At 40.4% G+C, this 24844-nt stretch overlaps 1 protein-coding gene across 2 annotated transcripts in view; it reads left to right on the top strand.

The window, feature by feature from the left end:
- The window catches only part of LOC142559855 (inactive phospholipase C-like protein 1), a 195538-nt gene that overhangs the window by 131892 nt on the left and 38802 nt on the right, over window positions 1-24844 (top strand). For both annotated transcript variants that reach the window (XM_075671533.1, XM_075671534.1), the window contains exons 4-14: window positions 1970-2119; window positions 4274-4480; window positions 10441-10480; window positions 18538-18667; window positions 18746-18858; window positions 19795-19858; window positions 20153-20246; window positions 20334-20451; window positions 20897-20982; window positions 21840-21957; window positions 23651-23822. In XM_075671533.1, coding sequence (XP_075527648.1) covers window positions 1970-2119; window positions 4274-4480; window positions 10441-10480; window positions 18538-18667; window positions 18746-18858; window positions 19795-19858; window positions 20153-20246; window positions 20334-20451; window positions 20897-20982; window positions 21840-21957; window positions 23651-23822 — 1292 coding nt within the window. The remainder of the gene's footprint in view (window positions 1-1969; window positions 2120-4273; window positions 4481-10440; window positions 10481-18537; window positions 18668-18745; window positions 18859-19794; window positions 19859-20152; window positions 20247-20333; window positions 20452-20896; window positions 20983-21839; window positions 21958-23650; window positions 23823-24844) is intronic.

Genomic DNA, 24844 nt, shown 5'->3' with positions numbered 1-24844 from the left:
GAAAGACAGCTGTAGGGGGATTAAATAAATGTAGACTGCACAATATGCTCTAGGTAGAAAAGTAGAGTTGGACTTGTCATCTAAAATTTAGAACAGATAAGCAGTGGCCCATTAAAGTAACAGAATGGATACCCATATTGGTAAACATGCTGCTTGTTAAGACAAGACATAAAAAGGAGTAACATACACGGTGTGCTCAAAGAGTATCAAACCTTTGGTCAGCAGAAATATGTTAATTGATTAGGAGGTACAAAACTCTAATTGCCTTCAAAGTAATCTCCTTGGTAATGCTCACACTTCTCCCAGCGCTTCTGCCATTGTTGGAAACTCTTCTGGAACATGTGTTTTGGCATAGTGATCCGCTGGGCTGTCGCATTCCGCACGATGTCATCTCTTGACTCAAATCAGGTTCCTTTCAGCACCATTTTCAGGTTGGGAAATAGCCAAAAGTCACATGGGGCCAAGTCAGGGGAGTGGGGAGCAGGGAGGCTGACGAACCGCATGAATGTTGTGTTTGACTAAGAAAGTGAATCAGATGTGCAGAACAAGCAGGTACATTATATAATCACGATGCAGCTGCCAAGTTTCTTGCTGCTCACAGATCCAGTCTGTTGCGCTGCACAGCATCACGAAGGCGACGAAGGACCTCCTGGCAGTATTCCTTTGTGATAATTTAGCCCTGCGGTATATACTCATGATGCACCATCCAACAGGAGTCTGAAGAAAATGGTTAACATGACCTTGACATTGCTGCGAACCTGCCGTGCTTCTTTTTCCCTCGGAGTTGTCTGATGTTTCCACTGTGACAACTGCATCTTGGTTTCTGGGTCGTACCCATGAACCCATTGCTCATTGCCTGTGATCATGGTGTTCAGAAAGTTGGGCTTACTGTTTGCATTGTCCAGCAGCTCCTGCGCAGTTTCCAAACTGAGTTGCTTCTGCTCCATCGTTAGCAGTTTTCGTACAAATTTTGCAGATGCTCTCCTCATGCCCAAATCCTCACATGAAATTGAAGGTACTGATCCAATGCTTACCCTTGTATCGTTCACAAGTTCTTGAACTGTGATGTGATGGTTCTCCATGACCAAAGTCTGCACTTACTCAGTGACATTCTCTCACATGACACGACTTAAGTGCTACCTGTCAGTTGTAAATCCAAGTATTCAAGGACTTCTTTTTCTTTTTCTTTTTACTGAAAACTAAATTGCATGTCTTTCAGGGCATTGCTGTGAAAGTGGCATTAATTGGGCAACTTAATATACGTATTGAATTACTGAATTCTTACAATTTCTGTTACTTTTGTATTGACCTGTAATTAAAAATTTCTTTCTATGAGGCACTCTGTAGTGCAAATGGTAAAAGGGCAAATATTCTGCTTGAAGTGAAGCCACAAGGCTTTCAAGCCAAATTCACATGAAGTGACTCTTCTAGAAACAAATGTTTACATTAAGAAGACAGCTTAACATCTTACTGATTGTGCACCTTATTTCTCACAAGATGAGGGAATCGGGTTGCTGATAAAGTTCAAATCAGCATCCTGTGCACATGCCATTTTTTTTGTTTCCCTCATATATATATTTTTTTCATACCTGGAATTCCTTATCTTGTTTATAATTGTAAAGTAATGCAGCTCATCTCAGTGGTTATGCAGAGACAAGCAGAAGCTTTGACGTCTTGCATCAAGTAGGACATTTCATTATCCGGGTGTTTGTGTGTGTCTTTCTTTACGTTGAATATGGCAGACTGGGCTAGTCTGCGTTGATATGCTGCATCAACCTCATTTATGTTGACTTTTTGTCTCTCCGATGTAATACAGGTGTGCTAAAGTGCCTTATGTTTTATTATGATTGCTTTCTTTTTTCCTGCCAGTGGTTCAACTGCCAGTGTTCCATTTGTGCCACAGTTGAAAGTTTTAATGCAAGTGCTTTAATAGTGTCTTTTTATTTTTATTTTTTTCTTTTTGATGTAGCTCATGACTGTCTTCAATTTATGATCACCGGCAGCAGCCTACTTAAGATCAGGGCTAGCTCACGTCAGTACCGTCGCTACTTCACGCTCGAAGAAGATCTCTCAGCCATTAAGTGGGTGCCATCTTCGAAGAAGTCAAACAAAGCACGGTGTAAGTATTTCATTCTTGGCAGAGCTACTTTTTACACATTCACCCAAGAAAAGAACATCTGAAGTTGAAGTTCTCGAGGAAGTTACGGAAAGAAGGAGTAGCTGTTATAAAATACCTTATTGTGACCCATCTTCAGCTTTGTAAGTAAGAATGTTTATATCATTTCAGTTCATTTGATGCAAGAATGCACTTATTTACTGGTGTGTTATATGGTGTTATAACACACCAGTAAATACAATATTACAATAACACAATATACATTATACAATACGATATACAATAACACACAATATGGTGTGATCGGTTATATATAGACTGATCAGCTTACTGTCAGTTGCCTACAAACTATTTACTAAGGTAATCGCAAATAGAATCAGGAACACCTTAGACTTCTGTCAAGCAAAGGACCAGGCAGGATTCCGTAAAGGCTACTCAACAATAGACCATATTCACACTATCAATCAGGTGATAGAGAAATGTGCAGAATATAACCAACCCTTATATATAGCTTTCATTGATTACGAGAAAGTGTTTGATTCTGTCGAAACCTCAGCAGTCATGGAGGCATTACGGAACCAGGGTGTAGACGAGCCATATGTAAAAATACTGAAAGATATCTATAGCGGCTCCACAGCCACCGCAGTCCTCCATAAAGAAAGCAACAAAATCCCAATAAAGAAAGGCGTCAGGCAGGGAGATACAATCTCTCCAATGCTACTCACAGCGTGTTTACAGGAAGTATTCAGAGACCTGGATTGAGAAGAATTGGGGATAAGAATTAATGGAGAATAACTTAGTAACTTGCGATTCGCTGATGATATTGCCTTGCTAAGTAACTCAGGGGACCAACTGCAATGCATGCTCACTGACCTGGAGAGGCAAAGCCGAAACGTGGGTCTAAAAATTAATCTGCAGAAAACTAAAGTAATGTTTAGCACTCTGGGAAGAAAACAGCAGTTTACGATAGGTAATGAAGCACTGGAAGTAGCAAGGGAATACATCTACTCAGGGCAGATAGTGACGGCGGATCCGGATCATGAGACGGAAATAATCAGAAGAATAAGAATGGGCTGGGGTGCGTTTGGCAGGCATTCTCAGATCATGAACAGTAGGTTGCCGTTATCCCTCAAGAGAAAAGTGTATAACAGCTGTGTCTTACCAGTCTTACCAGTACTCACCTACGGGGCAGAAACCTGGAGGCTTACGAAAAGGGTTCTACTCAAATTGAGGACGACGCAACGAGCTGTAGAAAGAAGAATGATAGGTGTAACGTTAAGGGATAAGAAAAGAGCAGATTGGGTGAGGGAACAAACGCGAGTTAATGACATCTTAGTTGAAATCAAGAAAAAGAAATAGGGGGGCATGGGCAGGACATGTAATGAGGAGGGAAGATAACCGATGGTCATTAAGGGTTACGGACTAGATTCCAAGGGAAGGGAAGCGTAGTAGGCGGCAGCGGAAAGTTAGGTGGGCGGATGAGATTAAGAAGTTTGCAGGGACGACATGGCCACAATTAGTACATGACCGGGGTTGTTGGAGAAGTATGGGAGAGGCCTTTGCCCTGCAGTGGGCGTAACCAGGATGATGATGATGATGATGATGATGATGATGATGATATGGTATGCTGAGGGATTTAAAGCAAGTTGTGTCAAATCTACGTACCTTGCTTTTGACCTGTCTCCCCTGTAATTAAAGACACAGCTTAAATGCCAGTATCATTAACGTAATTATCAGCCCTATTGTTGCCATTGGTATCATTATTTTATTCTAGTACCTTGTAGCTCAAGGAACAAGTGCTCTTTGTTTTCTTTTTCTCTATTCATTGCTTTGGATGCAAAGAATTCCTTTTGAACGATGGTCATAGAAATCTGAAAGCAAGTAGCCTTGTTAATTGATAGAGATAGTAATGTCATTTGCATGTTCTAACCATGCTAAAGAAACGAAAACATTGCTGGGCTAGTCACTACAACCTTATTTTCAGTGTCTCTTTGTTGCTTTAGTATGGTACAATGTTTAAGTCCTCATTACTTTCTGCTGCATGCTCAGAAGTGAACTGGTATTATTATTTCAAGTGTTTATGCCATTGTTGCTGCTGAAGCTTGTTTTGTTGTCATGTTATACTGGTTGTGAGAAATAGGCTCACTTTATTTGCAGTATCCATACGTTCCATACGAGAAATCAGAATTGGAAAGAGCACTGATGTGCTGAGGGACAAAGAAGTAGCTGGATGTTACTCTGAGGACTGTGTCTTCTCAGTCATATACGGTGACGACTTTGAATCGCTAGACCTCGTTGCCTCCACTCCTGATGAAGCCAACTTCTGGGTCACTGGCTTGAACATGCTCATCGCAGCAAACCGATGTGAGCAGCTGCACCTTTCTTTTGTGAATCACTTTCTGCTTGTTGTTTGTTTAATAATTGTGGAAGAGTGGAAAGCAGGCTACACCAGAGCTGGCTAGACCAAGATACAGTTAAGAAATTGAGGCTACCTTTTCTTCATTTATTGCACACGCCACAGACCTAGAAATATACCAAGTCAAGAACTTAAGTATGAATAGGACAAAAAAAAAAAGCTTACTGGAAAATAAGTTCCATATGCAGCTGTGCACCAATAGAAGTCTATGCCCACTGTGCAATAAAAGCACTACTATATGCGCACACATGAGTGTCATATTATTTTAGCAATCTTAAAAGCAAATACAGTACTCAGTTTGAGTAGAGTGAGCAAAAATCAACAAATCAAATCAAATTAGGTTGCTTTTCAGAAAGAGATCTCACAGGACTGTTAAAGCACATCTCTATTTAGCTCTAGCAGGTCATGACCATAAACATTGACCATGACCATGGAGCTCTCTTCTTGCTCATTAAAAAACTATAAAGTGTAATCATAGAATAAAGAACCAACTGGCGTAATGATGAGCTAAGCTAGTTGATAGATTACACTTTTGGGACATGAAGTAGGCTCATTGTACAGTGTGCAGGGGAACCAGAAAGTAGGAAAGAAAAGACAGGTGATGGCACCACCCTCAAGTTCCCACACTATCTCTCTCTCTGACATCACCCAGTCTGACCACATGCTGCCTGCTGAGAATTCAATTGTTTATCCCATCAGTACTTTGACAAGATCTGTTTGTCGTCAAACGTCAATTAGTTATCTTTCAAAACACAGTGAAATAAGATCAGCTTTGGTTAAGAACTTTCTTTTTTCTTTTTACGCGTCCTGTTAATGTGTTTTGCAATTGTGCTGTACTGCTTTTCAACTATGATTCTTTTTCATGTCATTTAGCCCTACACAGGAGAAAAAGTTCAACGAGTAACATAATTATGTCTATTCCCCATTTTTAGTTGTTAAAATTATCAGGAACTAGTGCATTAACAGTTGTGTGAGCTTGGAGAGGAGCTAGGCCAGTTAAACCAGACATTTATTTATTTTTGTTATTTTTTTTCACATATGTGAACATTTAGCTGTGACTCATTCAATGAGTCAGTTATTCATTAAGCTGTGAGAATATGACATTCATCTGACTAGATGTTTGAAAAATTTGATTGGATATCTGCTACATCAAGATGTCATAGTCCGTGTAAGCACGGCAGACTTAAAGTAATTATTACAGAGTCAAGGTGATTTATTACCCGACATTTATCTTTCTATTTGAGTGATATCACTCATGTAATTGTTTCATTACTAGAGTATTAACTATAATCATTTTAGAAGTGAAAAAGTAAGAATTAAGTTTTAATCACTTGAGCTTGCTTGATTTCCATTAATTGTCTTCTGATTTTGTAGGATATTACAAAAATGCTTGACAATTTGCAGACTCTCACGGCAGGTCACTCTTGGTTTAGACTAGACAAGAGTGACCTGCTGATGTTATCAAAATGAAAAGGACAGACCAGTTAAACTGGAGTACTGAATTGTTAGAAACTAGCTTTTGCTGTGTGCTATGGCCTTTGACTAGTGATACAAGAGAATTGGCTATTAAACCTGCTACATCAGTAAGCACCAATTAACCATTTCCAGCCACACAATGTTTCCTAGAAGTTTACTATCTCCAAAACTCTCACATCTATTTCATGGTGTTGCATTTATTAGCATTAGGTGCATTTCGTTTTGTATAGGCTTTGGTTTGTACAATTTGGTTAGGACCTCTCTGCTACAAAGAAAAGAAAAGTAACTATCTTCTCAGTGCAGTGTGCATTACTGAAAACACTTGTTGGTGAACATTTTCGAGTTTATTTGTTGGTGTTTTTGGCATTGTACCCGCCTTTGAACTCGAAACTGGCAGCCCATTCAGCTTCAACCATCTTTTCTGTGCCGAGATGCAGTTGCGCAATCCCTTCTTTACATGACCTTCCTTCTGAAGGCGTGTTTCAAAATGACAGGTGCAGTTGTTTGAAGAATGAGCTTTCAGTGCTGCCTGGGATTTTCAATGCCGAGCTCTTGCTTTTGTGGGTGTCTTTAATTTTTTTTTTGTGCCTCCTTTTTTTCGTGAGGCCTGTCAACTTGTTTTTCTCAGGCAGTGCTTCTTGTGGCACGATCCTTTTTTTGTGTTCTTTTGCCTAGATTTGGCTGGTGTACTGTTCTGAGTAGTCCCTTGTACATGGCTACAAGTGCTTTCTGCTAGGGTTTCCTAAGCTAAGGCAGTTTTGTTTTGTGCATATTTCATGTGGATTAGAACATGCATTTTCATTTCTTCATTCATGGTTCATTAGACAATTTGTATAGTCTTGGTACCTTTTTATTACTGCACCTGGTTTAACACCTGTGTGTATTCTGTAATCATTTTATCTTTATCTGCTGTCTTAGGATGCCAGTCTGGCTTTCGCACACTTTTATATTGTCCTAGAAAATTTTTGTACTGTCCTTCCTCCGGACATTCTCATTCTTTGTTTAGCACCCCTGCCATTTTTTTAGATGTCTTCATTATTTAGTTGAATGTAATTTATTGAAGATCAGTAAAAATGTAACTAAACTGGTGAACACATGGATACATAGTTTCAGCCTAGTTCGCATTCATGCAGGCAGTAACAAGGATGTTTCACAAATATTACAGACTGCACATTATAACATACAAAAACAAAGATACATCTTGCAAGCAAATCCAAGAAACAAGTAGAAACACTATGCAAAACACTATATATTAGTACATAGTAAAATGACATAATGATCAAAGTGCAGCAATGTGGCAGTCTGGGCACGATGGTATTCTATTTTAAGAACTTTACAAGCACAAGGAAAACAAGGATGAAAAAAAAGGTGCACATGCACACATAGACACCTGATTTGAAGTATTTGAAGGTGCAGAGGTGAAGTATTCATGTATTGATGCATGGCAGGGGGGAAAACGGAGGAGCTGCAAAATGTATAGTTAGGGTATCAGCTGTAATAATAATTTCTCAGGCGAAGCGGAAATTTCACTGCATTTAATCTTTGGAGGCAGTGAATTTGCTGACTTGTTGTCTTCTACCATAAATATACTGGATGGTTCAAAAGGAACAGAAAAGCGAAAATTTCATAATTTGAACAGTTTAGACCTTAGGAAAGTGCTGTATTCACAAAAATTTACAGAAAAGTGGGATTTCTTAAAATTTTATACAATGTCCTATACCCAAAGTAACATTTATGACTGAGCAGTGATGCTGTTGCAGCACAAATGAAGGACAAGTTTTGAACTGAGGGAAGCTCACAGTAAAATTGATTTTTAATGACGGCAGGAATATGGAAGAAAGTAAATGGGTTGCAAGAGTGTTCAGATATTTGTACAGGGAAAACAATGACTCACAGTGGAGGAAAAGAACTAGGAAGCTTACCAGCAATTATGTGAATGGTATAGTGAGTAACATGGCCACAGAGAACATCAAACATGAAGTCAGAGAGGCTGAGAAAATCTCGTGTGGCGGCAATGCTGAAGAAACCGTCTATGAGTAGCCACCGTAGAAGAAAAAACGAAATCAGGAAAGAAACAATATGATAACTCAAAGGGGAAACTCTACTTCTTGAAGTGAGATCAGGATGTCTTAGAATGTGTACTCATAAAATGAGGTACACCAATGAAGACGCAACAAGTGCTTGCTGCTTCTTCTAGGGAAACAATGTAACATCTTTTAATAGAATGTGAACATGTCTCCTAGTGGACGTTGCCAGGCTAGTCTGTTTGGATTCCTAGTAGACATGGAGCAGTGCAATATGACAGGGACCAAGAATGAGAAGACAGATCCACGGCATTATCTTTCAACTAAATGTTTTATTCGATCACACATGTTATCTATATAATGTCAGGGGATCAAAAATAAAATCAAGGGGATAAACACATAAAGATACAGTACTGAGCCCACACGTGTCGTCACTGTAATCACATCACACCTGATCATTTTCAAGACGATGATTCTAAATACCTCTTTTCTTTCTCCGATAAGGCCAAAGATAGAAACCTTACACATTTTTCTTTCACTTTGTCGATTTCATGAGCTTAAATTATCTCACGTGTCATTCTACCCCGGGCCCTACTTAGAAGCTTAGGCCGAATGTCTAAGTGACTCAGGCTATCCTCCGAGCCTGTTGACCGCCATAGCTGGAAATGATAGTAGGAAGTTTAGGGAAGATCTCGGGTATTGGACCAACTGTACTAAAGCAAACAAGGTGGTCGTAGTTCCATACATGCACACCATTTCGCATAATTTGCGAAGGATAGTGAGAAAGTCCAACGTAGACATGGTTTTTTACGCACCTGAACAGTTACAAGGGCTTTGCAAAAAGGTTCATGTGGACAGGAGAGAGAGACTCGGTTGTGACATAAATCACTGTGGAAAACACATGGATTGCATTCAAGGCGTTGTTTATTCTATACCTTTGTCATGTAAGCACGTGTACATAGGTCAAACAGGCCGGTGCCTTAATCAGGGACTTAAAGAACACCAGTACAACATGGAAAAAGCAGTGTCAGGCCATGTAGGAATCCACTCTTGGGTTTTCAGGTGCGTCCCAGTCTACAAAGACACGACTATTCTAAGTAGGGCCCAAGGCGGAATGACACATGAGATAATTCAAGCTCATGAAATCGACAGAATGAAAGAAAAAATGTGTGAGCTTTTTATTTTTGGCCTTATCGGAAAAAGAAAAGAGGTATCTAGAATCATCGCCTTGAAAATGACCATGTGCGATGTGATTACAGGGATGACACATGTTGGGGGGGATGGGGGGGGGGGGGGTTCAGTACTCTATCTTTATATGCTTATCTCCTTGGTTTTATTTTCGACCTCCTGACATTGTATAAATAACACTTGCGATCGAATAAAGCATTTAGTTGAAAGTTAGCGCTGTGTGTCTTCTCATTCTTGGTCCCTGTCGTATTGCGCTGATCCGTGTGTACTATGAACATATCTGCCCAGTCGCCGGTATATGCTTCTCTGGCCTCCTTGAAGCCCTTGGGTTCAGCTATAGCAGAGGGAAAGTAAACATGTCTGCAATAGAGATTGGAAGAGGTGATTGTAAGTTCGGTGGCATAAAAATATGCAGACCACAAACAACGAGAGCGTACAAAAACAAAGTTCCCAGTAGTGGTTCAGAAAATTTGATGCTGGGAATTCTTTGTTTATAATTTTTCTAAAGATAGGTAGGACATTAAGCAAAATAATATCAGGAGCTTGGTGGCGCAACTCACCACCATGTTCCAAAGGGGACACTCATAGCATTTACCCATCAATCCATCTATCCTGAAGTTGCAGCACTAATGAAGTGCCACCTGTAGGTAATGTAACCGCTGTGGCTATAAAAATTTTTTTATTTAATAAATTCCATGCTTATTTGTGCACTTCTATGAAAACTCTTGCTATTTCTCATGTTTTCTGAATGGACCAATTTTTACTTTCTTTTTATTTGTCAAATAGCTCTGTACGTTATGGCATATTACTACGAGAAAGTTATATTTCTTTCTCGTCGCTGCTGCACATTGTTTCCAGCATACAGAATTGCTGCCTTACAAGTGATTGTGGTTATTGGAAGAACTTGGTGGCCATTGGCCACCTGACCGCCATAGCACCATTTGTCCAGGATGTCTGTAGGTGCAGTGATTGTGCAGACCTGTAAGAATGACGGCTCCGTCTCTCTCACTTCTAATGCTACTAAATCTGAATATATCACCTGCTTGCTCTCCTGCTGGCCAGAGGGTTCATAAGGTAGGGTGCAACCGTTTTGCACATTCGACGAATGCACCTGATGTGTCTGCTAATGTCACTGCACATGTTGATATCATGAGGAGCTTATGAAACTCAGCATCTAGCAGAAGTGAAACATTGTTTTTCTTCTTCTCCTTTTTTTTCAGCACCTGATAACCTCGATGAACGACAGCGAATGAGAGAAAAGTATCCTTGTTATCTCTTATCATTCTGCCTACTTTTTCTTTTTTTTTTTTACGGCACCACACGCCCTTTGGCATGCCTCCTTATTGCGAAGGCGCCCACAAGGCAAATTGCAGGGCAATTTGCTGATGTCTTTGGCCTCTTGTCTGGGTGAAGATGAAGACGCTGGCCTTGAGTGGTGTCTTCCTTTTCTTTTTTGTTCAGTGTGATGACATCATATTACAATATTCTTGGGGAAAGGGCTCATTTTCTTCATTGCCTTGGGGCATTTCTGACTTGCCTTTTTCTGGGGAGTGATGTACACGTGTGATTCTGAGGGTGTGTTTAGATATAAGTGACGTGGTACATAGGTACAGGGTCATCTGATGCACCTTGTACTTGTGCGGACGGTGTATCGCAATGAAGGCGAACAATTATAGTATTCAAGTAAGAATAAACAAAATTTGAAGCCTTATTTGCTGGTACTTTCTCAGTATTACTTGTGTTGAAGAATATGCCTTGTTTTGGCTCTTTTGATCTTTTTATTGTGGTTAGGAATAAACAAAAAGGACATCACACTATCTTTAGGGCTAATTAATTGGCTGTTCCCTACCATTCTGTTAATCTGCATATTATTAGCTTTTAAAGTTTTCTGGCCCTAAAATTTGTGAAAAAGCTGAACTTCTGTAATATCAGGTTCAAGGTAGAATTCAAAGCTGCAGTATGTGCTAGGATAGGCACCTCCTTTCTAAAAGTTGCATGTCCAGACTATGCAGAAATTTTATGTTTTTGCTGAGCTTATGTTTACCAACTTTGGCCTTGCTATTACAGTAGACCTTTTAGATAAATGTATTATGGCACATCTTTAAGTGTTTATTTGTGTTTTATCTCTCCTTTATTTTATTTTTTTTGGCATATGAGTGAGATGCTCAATCAGCATTTATGCATTTTGCAGTGAGCAGTTTGCTTTGTACGTAAAATAAGGTCTTATAGTAATATCACAGTTCTCAAAGAACAGGGGAAAATGGATTCCATTGCAAAGGAAATTGATGACCTGTAGTCTCTTGCATGGCAATGCTTGATGGTCAAATGTATTGGATAGTTAGTACTGGCTTCATGCATTGAACATGTTCAGAGTCACATGCTCTTATGGGGAATGACTGATTGTCACTATTAAAGCATTCATAGCAGTTTAAATTCGACATGGCAGTCTGCAGATAGCGCTTTCATCAACAGACTTCTGGTTAACGCCATATCAGCCACTTGTTTCCCCTATGGTAGAAGTAATGTTGAGTTGCATGAGCTCAAATACAAAGTTAGGTCGTCAGATGCCCAAACAGTAGGTGAAACTGTATGTCTGGATGCTGCAATAAATGACAGTGAGACTGTGCTCTCTTTGCACATATGACAGTACAGAAAAATGGTTTCATTAATCGTCTGTAATACACATGCAACACATAGGAGTTTGGTGAGCATGAAAAGAGCTGTGGGCTCATGACGTTTGTAGTTGCTGCTTTGTGCTGCGGATAAGAGCGAGCTCCCAGCTGCACAAAACACAACTGTGTGCTTTCTTTGCATTGTTGCTGATGGCAGTTGCTTGCTGATATTTCATAATAACAGCTGTGCAGCAGTGTCGCACAGGTAGCCCAGGTAGTCTCTGGACCTACGAAAGATCTGTGTTCTGACTTTTGCAAGGTTGGGACAGTGGCCAATGTTGTGCCCTGTATTAGATTCAAAGTTGCAATGCTGTTATCGATGAGACAGAAAACAGGGACTCGGGGGAAACATAAAGCACTGCTTTGTGTCCCTCAGTCTCCTGACCTTTGTGTCATCATTTTCCATGTTTTAGTGTTACTCGTCGAACAACAAGCAGGCTGCAGAACTCCACGTAATGGTCTGCCTAATCAGATAGACTAGATATTTGAAATTTGTCTTGGAAGAAATATTTTCTTGCACGTTTCATACACTTTTCTTGCAACATCATAACAACTGTACATGAAAGGAAGTATTTAACGAACATTCAACACCTAATAAATGTTCAAACATTCAGCACAGATATGCAAGTCAGAGCAATGCTTGCTTACCCGTGTTAAGCAGTTTTTATGTTCAAGAAAGTGCCAAGCGGTTCACTCATTCATTAATGAATTCATTTGAAAGCAGAAATCAGTGACATTTAATGGTTGAAACATAGGCTGGCTAACTCACTCGCGAGTACGCTAACTCATACTTGCTTCACACTCATTTCATAGGCATGAGACAGAGCGTTAGTGATGAAGGGTGTAAATTCACGTGAGTATACACAGGTGTGAGTGCCTGTTAAGATGAGAATGACAAAAGCCAGTGACGATGATTTTAAATGAACTTGAGTGGGAACTTAAGGGACTGTCAGCAAGTGAGAGTGAACATAAGTGCGTACAGTAAAACTTCGTCAATTCAGATTTCACGGGACTGGAAAATAAGTCCAAAATAGCCAAATGTCGAATTATTGAGGGTATCAAAAAAACAGTAAACAAATGCTTAATACATCAACAGACACATATTTACTGAACGAATCAGCAAATCCTGTTTCTATTTTTTCGCAAAAACAGTGCAGAAGCTGCAATTCTCATCATCTCGTGACTGATTAGCGCTTGCAGTGGCAAAGACCTTTGCAGCGTGGCTGTGGCACTTGTCTTCATATGAGACACGCTTTTCACTAGCACAGGCACATCTGGAATAATTTTCTGCCAGTGAGCTCATTGCCAAGATATTGTCCATTCATTGCTATGTAATCGTTGCTCTTCATCCTTGACTGCACCGAGTCAAAACGAAACTGTCGCCACCTCTGCGGACGAAACCACGGTCCTTATCGACACGATCATGGATGGTGATTATGCAGTTACGAAGGCACGCAGCCAACACGGTGTTTTACATAGCAGTAAATACTAGACAAGGGTTTAAAGGCAAAAATAGGGACAAAGTGTTCTGTGTTGCTGTCCATTTGTGTACTATTTTTGCTGATGGCTATGGCGATGTGGACTCTGCCTCTTCGTTTCGGCTGAATGCTAGCTCCGTTATTATTATTTGGCGTCGCACATATGCAATGCTTCGTGCTTGCAAAGCTCCGAGAGTTGTCCAAATTAACCAATGTGAGGCCCAATATGTCCAATTTACTGAGCGTCTTATTGCATCAAATAATGCGTACACCTGCCGGGTCCAGGGGACGACTCCGAATTATCCGATTTTACAGATTAATATGGGTCGAATGAACGAGGTTTTACTGTATGTGAGTGAGTGCCGGGGAGTGTCAATGGAAGTGACTATGAACACGTGAGCGTTCATGAGTATGTGTAGTCACAAGTAAGAATGGGAGTGAGCGTCAACGGGTGTGAGTGCACATGAGTATGAAGAAGTACGTAGCCTGTGAAACTATTTGTGAGTAAGTATGAATGAGCATTCGCTTATTCTGCCAATTGATGGGTAGAAAATACAAATCCGGTGTGACATTTCATGGTGGTTGACCACGCACAAAATTGAAAGCTGTTGTTCTCAACATTGTGCTTGTGTACTTTCCCTTGCTGTGGTTTGGGCCTGAGTAAATGACTAAACATGCATGCAACATGGACCCTAAAGTAATTAAACAAAGAGTTAAATAGTGTCACCTTCGTTATCTGATTGCATGTTATAATTTGTTATGTCTCAATCCTCAAATACTCCAGCTGATGAGATGCCATTATAAGTTACTGATGGGAAAGCGTCAAATGGACCACTGAGTAAACAAGCTGGCAGCATCTGTAGCAGCAAAACTTCCAGCATCTCGAGTGCGCGAGGCATGCTCCTGACGCTGGCTCACTCTTTCTGGCTGCCAGAGATGGCAGAGTGGGCGAAAGGGAGCACCTGCTATCGTGGTGTTGCGTGAGAGGAGAGGGTATCGCCACGTCACCCTCGCTTTCACTCTCAGAAGCCTGTGTTACTTGCACATTCCTTGTCCGTGCAAGCTCTCGCCTGCGTTCTAATTCCACTTCGGTAAGGCCAAATCAAAACACAACAAGCATCTCAACGCGCTCACTTGCCTGCGAAGAGTTCATAACTCGAAGGACCATTCAGCGGCTCAATTGAACAATAATACATTTGCATTCACAACTCTGGAGAAGTGCTTATGTGTCCTTGGATTTTTAAATGAAGCCCGTTTTAAATATGAAATGAGGGGGTCACATTCTGTTCAAAGAGAATATATGCATAATAAAGGTTAGTGCAGTAAAATATTGTTGTGCTGGATGAAGCAGCGCAGACCTTACAACAACAGCATGTGATCATGGTTTGATCATGGTTCCAATTTCCAGCCACAGTGTATTCATTTCAGCTGGCGTGTGTTTTTGCTTGTGTTTGTGAACCCCAGGTAATTAAAGTTAACCGGTAGTCCTCTACTATGGTGCCACTGTGCAGTTTCTTTATGTTAAACACCATTCGTTATTAACCTAAACAACGTAAATTTGATGACGATCCATAGGGTTAAATGTCCCAAAGCATCACAGGCTGTGAGAGGTACTAAAGTGAGGGTATTAACTTTGATCATGTGCTTTCTTTTTCTTTTTTTAATGCGCACTGAAAGCTCAGAATGTGATCATTTTTTGCATTCTGCTTCTGTTAGAATGCGGAATTGGAATGTGGTTGCCACAGCCGGGAATCAAACATGTGTTCCAGGGTCAGTTGTACAGTGGCATAACAACAGTGCCACCGCCTTAGATGCTATGTAAACCTTCAAGTAGGAGGCATTTTAAACTAGTGCATAAAACACACAGGATCAGAGCGGTAACCACACAGGAAACAATGCTAAACTTCCTTCACTTGACAGAAAATGCATGTTTCATAGGGTGCACACAACCCGTGCACAAAGAGCTGCATTGATTTTCCCTTCATAACAAGCAAGCCATCATAATGCATCTAGTACTCCATCATTGGCAAGAACCAGTGACGGAGTACTTACTCAGTTCCTGCCTTTTTGAGGCAAAAACGCTTTGGATATTTCTCCACCTCAAAGTAAGCTTGAGTGAAGAACTCAGCTTAGTTCAACTCGGCTCTGCTCCTATATATATAGTGTAGCTATAGTGATCAAGAAGGGATTAGGCTACTCAGTTATTCCGCACAACACGGGCGTTGAATTGATTCGGATATTGCTTTGGTTTTGCAATTTGAGCATTCTTGTCGGTTCTGTGTACAGGACCCCTGACGCGGACGTTTTGGTTCTTGAACAGTTACACAATTTTTTATGGAAACACCGCGCACAATACTCATGCGATTATGTGTGGTGACTGTAACTTGCAAAAAATTGACTGGGAGCTACTGTATTTCATACCTTCATGTCAAAATTCTGATCTTTTGCTAGGCATTTCCTTTGAATATGATTTAAAGCAGATTGTGCGGGAGCCGACATGTATTGCATCGGGTGCATCCTCCATTCTTGACCTTGTGTTTACTACAGATGCCATTGAGAGAATTGGTTTTTCCATCAACATTGTACCAGGAATTTCTGACCACAAAGCAATGCTCTTTAAAAGTAACATGTTGCGGCTGCTTGCCCATGAACTAAGAAAACCGTCTTGACTTTAACAATGTCCTAGATGAAAGTATTTTAGATTTATCGGAGCAAGGGTACGACGACCTCATAATAATGACCTATGGCTGCTCTTTAAATCTACTGTACATGAATGTATCGCAAGGTATGTGCCGCAAAAGTTTAGAAAAATCAATTGTATTAGTCCCTGGATTACACGTGAGCTGCTCTAAGCTTAAACTTCACATCAAGCATCTAGGAGTCTCAAGATCGAGAGCAAGCCACATTCGATCGCAGTCCCTTGGCAGCGAGCTGTGCGCAAAGATAAAACATTCTAAGTATAACTTTTTCAATGTTAGAATGCATCACTTCCTTTCATCTTACCTTTCAAAATTTTGGAGACACTTGATACAAAAGAAGGACCCAGCGAGGAAAATTTGATCAAATCAAAGTGAAATTAGGGATCCTTATTGCGTTGCATCAGTTTTAAACAATTACTTCTCTTCAGTGTTTTCAATGGATAGTAGGCGCGGAGCTGAATTTCGGCCACCTTGCCTTAGATTTCCAGACCTATAAATATCCGTCGAAGGTGTTTTTGTCGCCCTCCTCAATTTAGACAAAAAGAAGTCTCCAAGGCGAGGCGGCATCCCTAACATGTTTCTCATACAATGTGCAGAATGGTGTGCTAAATACCTTGTGATCATTTATAACGAAAGCCTTTTGTATTCTGAAGTTCCTACTGACTGGAAGGTTGCAAAGATTATCCCCATTCACCAATCCAGCGATAAACTCTGTGTAAGTAACTATAGGCCAGTTTCACTACTATGTACTTTGGGAAAGGTTATGGAACATTTAATCTTCAAGCACTTGAGCTCTTTCTTAGAAAGTAGCAACTTCTTTCCAGTATGGCATGGGTTCCAGCGCAGTCTGTCAACTGTAACCCAATTTATTCACACACCTAAAAATTTTTTTGCATGCTTAGATCAGGGTGGGCAGATAGATACAATATTCCTCGATTTTGCAAAGGCCTTTGACCGCGTTTCACATAGTAAACTGGTGTTAAAACTCTGGCATCTGCTATAAAATCACCACCTTGTTCAATGGGTTGATTCCTACCTTTCTGAACGGGACCAATACATCCAAATATCCGGTTCCAGTTCACCACCTGCTCCAGTTCTCCCGGGGGTGCCCTAGGGCTCCATGCTTGGTCCCCTACTCTTTCTGATATACTTAAGTGATTTGGCTTTTCAATCCCCAGTACGTTGGATGTTTTTTTTGCAGACAACTGCGTTGTATATCTACCTATAGAAAGCGCGGAGGATCACTGTATACTGAGCGACTGCCTGTCAGAGGTTTCAAAGTGGTGTCAGGCCTGGCAAATGACTTTAAATGCATCTACGTGTTCTAAAATGACCATAATGCACATGAAGTGTTTTCTTAATTACACATACAAAATCAATGGCACAGCTATTATTCCTGTAAATGAATACAAATACTTGGGTGTTATATTTGACAGTAGCCTAACTTGGAGCTCACACATCGGGCACATAAGTCTCAAAGGCATCCAACAAGCTTTGGCTATTAAGAAATTGTCTGACGCACTGCACAAGTAAAACGAAGGTAACAGCCTACGCAACACTAATGTGCCCATTGCTGGAATATGCTGACGTCGTTTGGGCTCTGCAAACCCAAGTAGACACAAACCGTATCGAGGGAGTGCAAAAGAAAGCTCTTCAATTTATTTTCAATGCATACAGAAGAGACATTTCCATCACTAACCTACTGAGGTGATCAGAACTTCAAACCCTTCAATCCCATCGCAGGTTGCACTGCTTAAAATGCTGCATAGTATCATAGATAATGAAACAAACATGAATTTTGAGGCCTACATGGAATGCAACACAGCACGCCCAACACGCAACAAACATAACTCGACAATTGTAGTTCCATGGTGCTAAACGAAAGCTTACCAATTTTAGTTTTTCCCTAAAACGATATCTGAGTGGAATGAGCTCCCGCATGATTTAGTCAGCATGACAAATCAAAAGTCTTTCCTATCTGCTGTTATTTCTTTGCTATAAACTTGGTATTCCTATGTTCATTTTTGTGCTTTCGTCTTTTTTTAAATGCAGTGTTTGTTTTTGTATGAGTGTTTGCTATTATGTTTGCCTTGCTGCATCGTGATACCCACCGAACTGATTACTTTTCTATTTTATAAATGCAGTGTTTGCTTTTGTATTAGTGTTAGCTATCATGCTTGCTTTGCCGAATCTTGATGCGCCCACCAAAGGGACTGTACCACTCCTGCCTTGGCTACCAAATGGCAGCTGGCAGTATCGAAAAATAATATATACATATATACACACTTTGATTTAGGTGTATCCTAAAGAACTGCAGATGGTCAGAATTAATCTGGACCACCTCCCACTCCCCATATGGCATCTCCCATATCCAATGTGTTGCCTTGAGACGTTGAGCCTTACCATTGATTTATTGATTGAGAATGACATTCTTTGGCGATGTCTCCCTTGACTGCACAAATCACCAGGTGGTTGCAGGAGATGTTTGAAAAGGCAGACACGGAGAGAAAGGGACTTCTGGATGAAGTGGAAACCATAGCTCTGGTTCAGAAACTTAACAGCCAGCTGAGTGTTGTCCGGCTGAAACAAAAAATGATGGTGAGCCTAACCTTTTTTTGCTTCACTCTTGCTCGAGGGTTCTGTTCAACTTATGCTGTCATACTTCTTGATGCTTAGGAGTTTGATGTTGGAAAGACTGAGCAAGACCGGGGCAGGATAGACAGGTCTCAGTTTGTAAGCTTGTTCAAAGAGCTGGCTACTCGTCCAGAGGTGTACTTTCTCATGGTCAGGTGAGTGCCAATTAGTTCAAAGCATTTTACTAGTTTATGTTCACAATAATATATTTTATTAGAACTCTTTAAAGGGACACTAAAGGGAAAAATTATTTCTTCTGCATCAGTAAATGACCGTTCTACAACACCAAAAACACCACTCTTACAATGATAAGACGTTTGATAAACCAGAAAAAGCGCAAGAACGAAATACGGGTGGCGACGCCTACTTAAGTTCCTGCACCTGGGGACTGTGACGTCTTGGATATTGATGGCATCTTCTAGGGCCTACTAATTATATACAGCGGTACAGATTGACTACATTGTGTTTTAAAGGAATCAAATATTAAACATGGCAAGTTTTGGGACCCTTTATTCAGCTAACGCGGCCCAAATGCGAACAGATACTTTGGAATCCCTGACGTCACGCTAACGTACCGGCGCTGGGGTTTCGGCGCGTAATTCAAGTACTGATACTTTGACCTTCTTTTTCTCATCTAATCATCAAAATTTTTTTTTGAAATGACTGCCTGCAGGGTCCTCAAACAATGCTTCATTAGTCTAAACTGAATTATTGTTTTGCTTTAGTGTCCCTTTAAGTCCTTTACAGGACAAAGGCCTCTTCAAAGATGTTAAGTCTGTCCTCTATAAGTTAAACCCATCCTATGTTGGCAAATTTTCTGATCTCATCACTCCACCTGCTACTCTGCTGTCCTTAACTGCATTTTCTTTCCCTTGGAATCTGTTATGCTCTTCAGATAAACCACAGGTTACTAGTCCTGTCTGATACATGATCTCCTCAACTCCTTCCTTTAGATATCAAGTAGAATGTCCCCTACCCTTGTTTGATATGTAATCCATACTGCTGTCTTTCATGTATTAGCATTATGCCTGTCATTTTACATTCCATTGCTTCCACACAATTATTTGTGCTGGTTTGGTTTGCATTCACAGGTACTCTGGCAAAGACTACCTTACTGTTGAAGACCTCCAGTTTTTTCTCGAAGGTGAACAGGAGGTGAGTGCTCACTAAAAACTGTTGTGCTTGAAATCCAGGCTAGTTGGTCAAGATACAATTCTTTGAGCTATGCATGAAAATGCACATACTTGCATGTCACACAGTACAGTATGGTATGGTATGAAAAACTTCAATTTATTTAATATAGAAATTAATTCAGACTGTAAGAGTGTCCCTCATCACCCCAGTGTTTCTTTGGGACATCAAACCCTATGGATAAATCATTCAGTCTATGCAGGGCACATGCGAGACTGGTGTTGGAATTTACTGAATACCCTTTTTCTTTTTGGGCAGTTTGAAAACATCACCGTTGATGATTGCCTGAAGCTGATACAACGATATGAGCCCTCAGAGGAGGCCAAGAAAAACAAGCAGATGCTCTTGGATGGTGAGCTTTCTTTGCGAGAGTTACGGCCATATTCCAGCAAAGAAATTGTTTGATCCTAGCACCTAAACTCGAACATTTGCTCTACAGGGTTTACACTCTTTCTGCTGTCAGATGAGTGCAGCCTAATGGACCAGGCACACAAGCAGGTATTCCAGGATATGGATCAGCCCCTTTGCCACTACTTTATATCTTCATCACACAACACGTGAGCTAACTTTATTTCAATGTCACTGTACTGCATTTCATATTTGGCAGGCAATGCTACAGAAGCTACTCAAGTAGTTGCAGTCATAGCGGTCTCACTTAATGCAATGTGCAATGCAGTTTTTTCTATCTGTGATGCTTTTTGTGGAATAACTAGTATTTCATATTTTACAACTATGACTATTGGGACAACTAACAATAGTTATTACTAATCCAGAGGCCTTTGCTGCAGTGCTACACCTGCAGCCCAGGTGTAGCTTTAGGACAAATAGATTGAATGGTTTATGAACTTATCGAATAGATCAAGTGGTTGGTTGATTGATTAAACTAGGCAGTCCAATTAATGAATTGCTTAACTGGTAGCTTGATTGAATCAATCACATGCTTTCTATTACTAACATGCTTTTACATAAACCTGCCATATTTTTATTTACGTTTTTCTGCAGCTACCTTATGGAAGATCAACTAAAAGGACCTTCAAGCATTGATGGCTATGCTCAAGCCCTCAGCCAAGGGTGTCGTGTTGTCAAAGGTTTGCAGCCAGTATTTTGTTCTAGCAACACTACAGAAATTTTAAACTGCTTTACCTATGGCATTCATTTTCATCATCATTTTCATCACCACCATAATCGAAGTCTATTGCTGAACAAGGGCTTATCCCAGGGGTATTCATGCCATGCCACAAATTCAATTGTCACATGCCTTCAGATGTCCTAGTTTTATCACTCTTATTTGATTTGCAGCATACACTGTGTTATGTTTCTATAGTATACCACTGGTTATTTATTTATTTATTTATTTATTTATTTATTTTTGCATTAAGTGAGCTATCCAAATCCGCTTCTTCCAGTTAATTCTGGCTATACATTAATGTGAATCTGCACTTGCTAATTTTTTTGTTCCTTTATTATCTTAGTGTTCTTGCTTCTCATTTACTTCTTTTTCATTGCATTGTCCTCAATATCAGCATGTCCCACATTTTCCACCGAAGCCGCAGGTAGCACTGGCTAACACTCCCAAGACAAGGAAGAGGGGACAGCTGCTGCCATAGTTTAGTTGGTGGAGCTCTGAGGCAGAGGTGTTAGCTTTTGTTTTCCGTGGTGGCAAGATGTACTTTCTTTCATTTACTTTCCAATATACTCAGGTCATTGAGACATAAATTTAGCTCGTTGCTGCGATTAATACACACAATAATGAAATGAAAATGAAAAAGGCTTCCATTTTCCTACCCTCATTGCATGGCTTCAGTGTCTGTTTGTTTTAGGTGATGGCTGCTTGACTATGTATTAACCTCTTCAGTTCCCTTGATTCTTTCTCTGCATCATGAATGCTGTCAAGCATCTTTTATCGGGCTCTACGCTAAATGAGTGTCTTCTGTACCTTTTGCAGTGGACTGTTGGAGTAGCACTGAAGGGCCTGTTGTGTTTCATGGCAACACGTTGACAGGAAAGGTCCCGCTGACTGCAGTGCTAGACACTATTCATGAGCACGCTTTCGAGGCTTCTGAGTGAGTACTGGTTCACTGTCTTCTTGAGGAAATGATATTCACGGGCTGTTGGAAATTGAACTAGGGGTTATTTGGCCATTGCCAGGCTCACTGCTGGCCAATTAAAGGCCTGGAAGGCAATGCAGATACAGTGGATGTTTTGAGGGGTAGTTGGTGCTATAATATGCAGTCATTTTTGTTCTTCTGCTTCAGATAAAAGCATGTTCCACAGTAAATTTGAGATATGCTGGTTATAGTCTATATACCCCGATTATGTGCATACTAGCCATTTTGTCAATGCATAATGTAACAGGGATTGGTGTTTGGCTTCGTGGTATGGTATGGACAGAGATTTACAATGCAATAAAATGCGAATGCATAACTGGATGCAAGATGTATGCACATAGCATTTGCAATGGAATGTGGGTGTTGTGGGCATATATTGCCACATATGCATCATTTAGTTTTAGCTGGCGACCGCTTTCACCAAATTATAGCTTTATCATGCTATCGGACAGCCCAAGACATGCCTTCTGTATTTGAAATTTCGTGAACATTGTTCCCATATCATTATCAAGATGAGCATTTTAGTAATCTGATTTTATGCACATTGCAAATAGTGTTGCGGCATCGCAAATCTTTGTGACCACCAGCGATTGCTATGGCCAATGTACTTGACCAGGGGTATTAGACTGGATGAGCAACAATATGCTTACTGCTGCGTTGTCATTTTAGTGTTGCCTTGCTTTCTGGACACAAGTTCACACAATGAAGAGCCTGATTGTTGACACTTCCTGGTAGCGTTTGTGCTTCTTCATTGTCACAAAACTTGGACAGTATTGACCATATATGCGCACCTGCTAACTCCCAAATTTTTCATTACGTTTACAAATTTGGGCTGGTTCTATGGTTTTACGAATGTTTTTTGAAGGCTTACGGAAAATAAATTCTGTCTGTGAAAAAGTTTTAAACGCATTTAAAGATGGCGCTCCGCAAGATTGCAAAAAATTCATTCGAAAAAAAAAATTTTGAGTCATATACAGTGACTCTATTAAAATCATATCTGTACTGCCCTTTTGTGGAAGCGCATGTATATACTAGAGGGATGCTCGCTTGGAGGAAGTTTATTCAGACACACTCCTGAAGCAAGCAAAATCAGCAACAGCAAGAGAGAAAGAAAGAAAACAATGAAAGGCAAGGGGTTTAACCTTTCAGTTGGCTACCCAACTCAGGAGAAAGGGGTTGATGGATTGACAGAAAGATGAAGGCAAAAGGAGAGAGAGTTCAACGTGCACAGTAGTAGACTCGGGCAGCAACAGCATTGTTGTTGAAAAAGTCACTGTGATTTAAAATTGGCATGTTGCTTGTCAGCTTGTGCTTTTCTGTGTTTGCTGTTCCTTGTGTGCTTCATCTGAAAATAAATTATTGTTAACAGAGTGCATATGTATCCCACAAGATGTGTGTGCTCATGGAAAACTAAAAAAATAAACAAAGCTTGGTACTTCTCCTCATTGTCATGTCCGCACGTTTTTTTACTGATTTTCAAGTTTGCAGGTTGGCAAATAAGCATATGTGTGCCTTAATTTTGAATTCATAATTTTGTGAAATTCAGTGCTCTTATCTTGTGTCCTCCCTGTCTGTCTGTGCCTTGTTCCTTATTGAACCTGTGACAATGCATAATGTAGCTGCAACCATGTGAGGTGGTGACTTGCAGTTACCCGCTAATTCTCCACCTTGAGAACCACTGTACACCTGAAGCTCAAGAAGAAGTCGTGGCTTTGCTCATGGAGAAGCTGGGTGACCTGCTTTACATCCCAGGCAGAGATGGCGGGGAGTTCACCACAAAGTTGTCACCTCAAACTTTGAAAAGGAAGATTATCATAAAGGTACAGCACTTTAGGCATAAATCAGCAGTTCTGAAACTCTTTTAGTACCATAAACGATAACTTGTGCTCTCCTTCTGTCCACAATGCCTGATCATGCATAGTTGCTCAATGTCCATTCATTCTTAATCACTCATATGCTTACACATGGTTTTTTGCCCTATGATAAAAATTGGAGCAGTGTTGATCGGGAAGTGTAGTGCTGGCTTCTTTTAAAATGAGAGATGTGTCTTGTACTCAGTACCAGTCTCAGCTTGGCTGCCATACCTCTAGCCTGTTCTTGTGCTTATGTTTTGCATAGAGGCCAGTACTAAGAATGCCCATTTACATATTTTCATGGAGTCAAAACAGCAGCATGTCCACTGCTCTATTGAGTGTTAAGGAGTTTGAAAAGCAAAAGTGGTGTCCCTGCATGTGATGACAACAGCATCTTTGTTTAGGCCAGTCAGTGCTTGCTGATACTAATATTTTAGTGTAATATTTAATGGGAAACAATTCAGGGAGACAAAAAGCAATAGAAACACATGACAGTTCACTTTGTCTGGTTACACATGGTGTGTTTGTTGTTTTGCGCACAATCCTACTTGTTTCTGGGTCCTTCTTTCTTTCTATTTTTAATTTGTTTAGCACTTTGACTTTGTTGCTGGGCGAGACCAAAAGTGTTGTGTAACACTTCCATTACTTGAAACTGAATCCTGAAATACTCAGTTTAGGTTGTCCACAGTTACTTATTTTGGGGCAAGGATGCAGAAATTTCTGTGAATTGAAACACTTGTGTGTACTACATCATATGTTTGAAGATGCTAGCACATATGTCTGTTATGAGCAATTACAGGTCCTCACTGTCTGAGAAAACGTGCACTGAAGTATGCATTGCAAAAGATGAACTATGTAATTACAGATAAAAAGCTCAATCAGGCACTAATAAGGCGTTAACAAGCACAGAACCCCAAAGAATGCCATAATAACAGACACTAAAATTTATTAGGTTACGGCATGCAGCAGTTCTTAGTCAGTGAAAACAA

The sequence above is a fragment of the Dermacentor variabilis genome, chromosome 10 (assembly GCF_050947875.1).
Source record: "Dermacentor variabilis isolate Ectoservices chromosome 10, ASM5094787v1, whole genome shotgun sequence".
Taxonomy (NCBI): Eukaryota; Metazoa; Arthropoda; class Arachnida; order Ixodida; family Ixodidae; genus Dermacentor; species Dermacentor variabilis.
The sequence above is the reverse complement of the archived record's forward strand: the minus strand, read 5'-3'. Positions and strand labels throughout refer to the sequence as shown.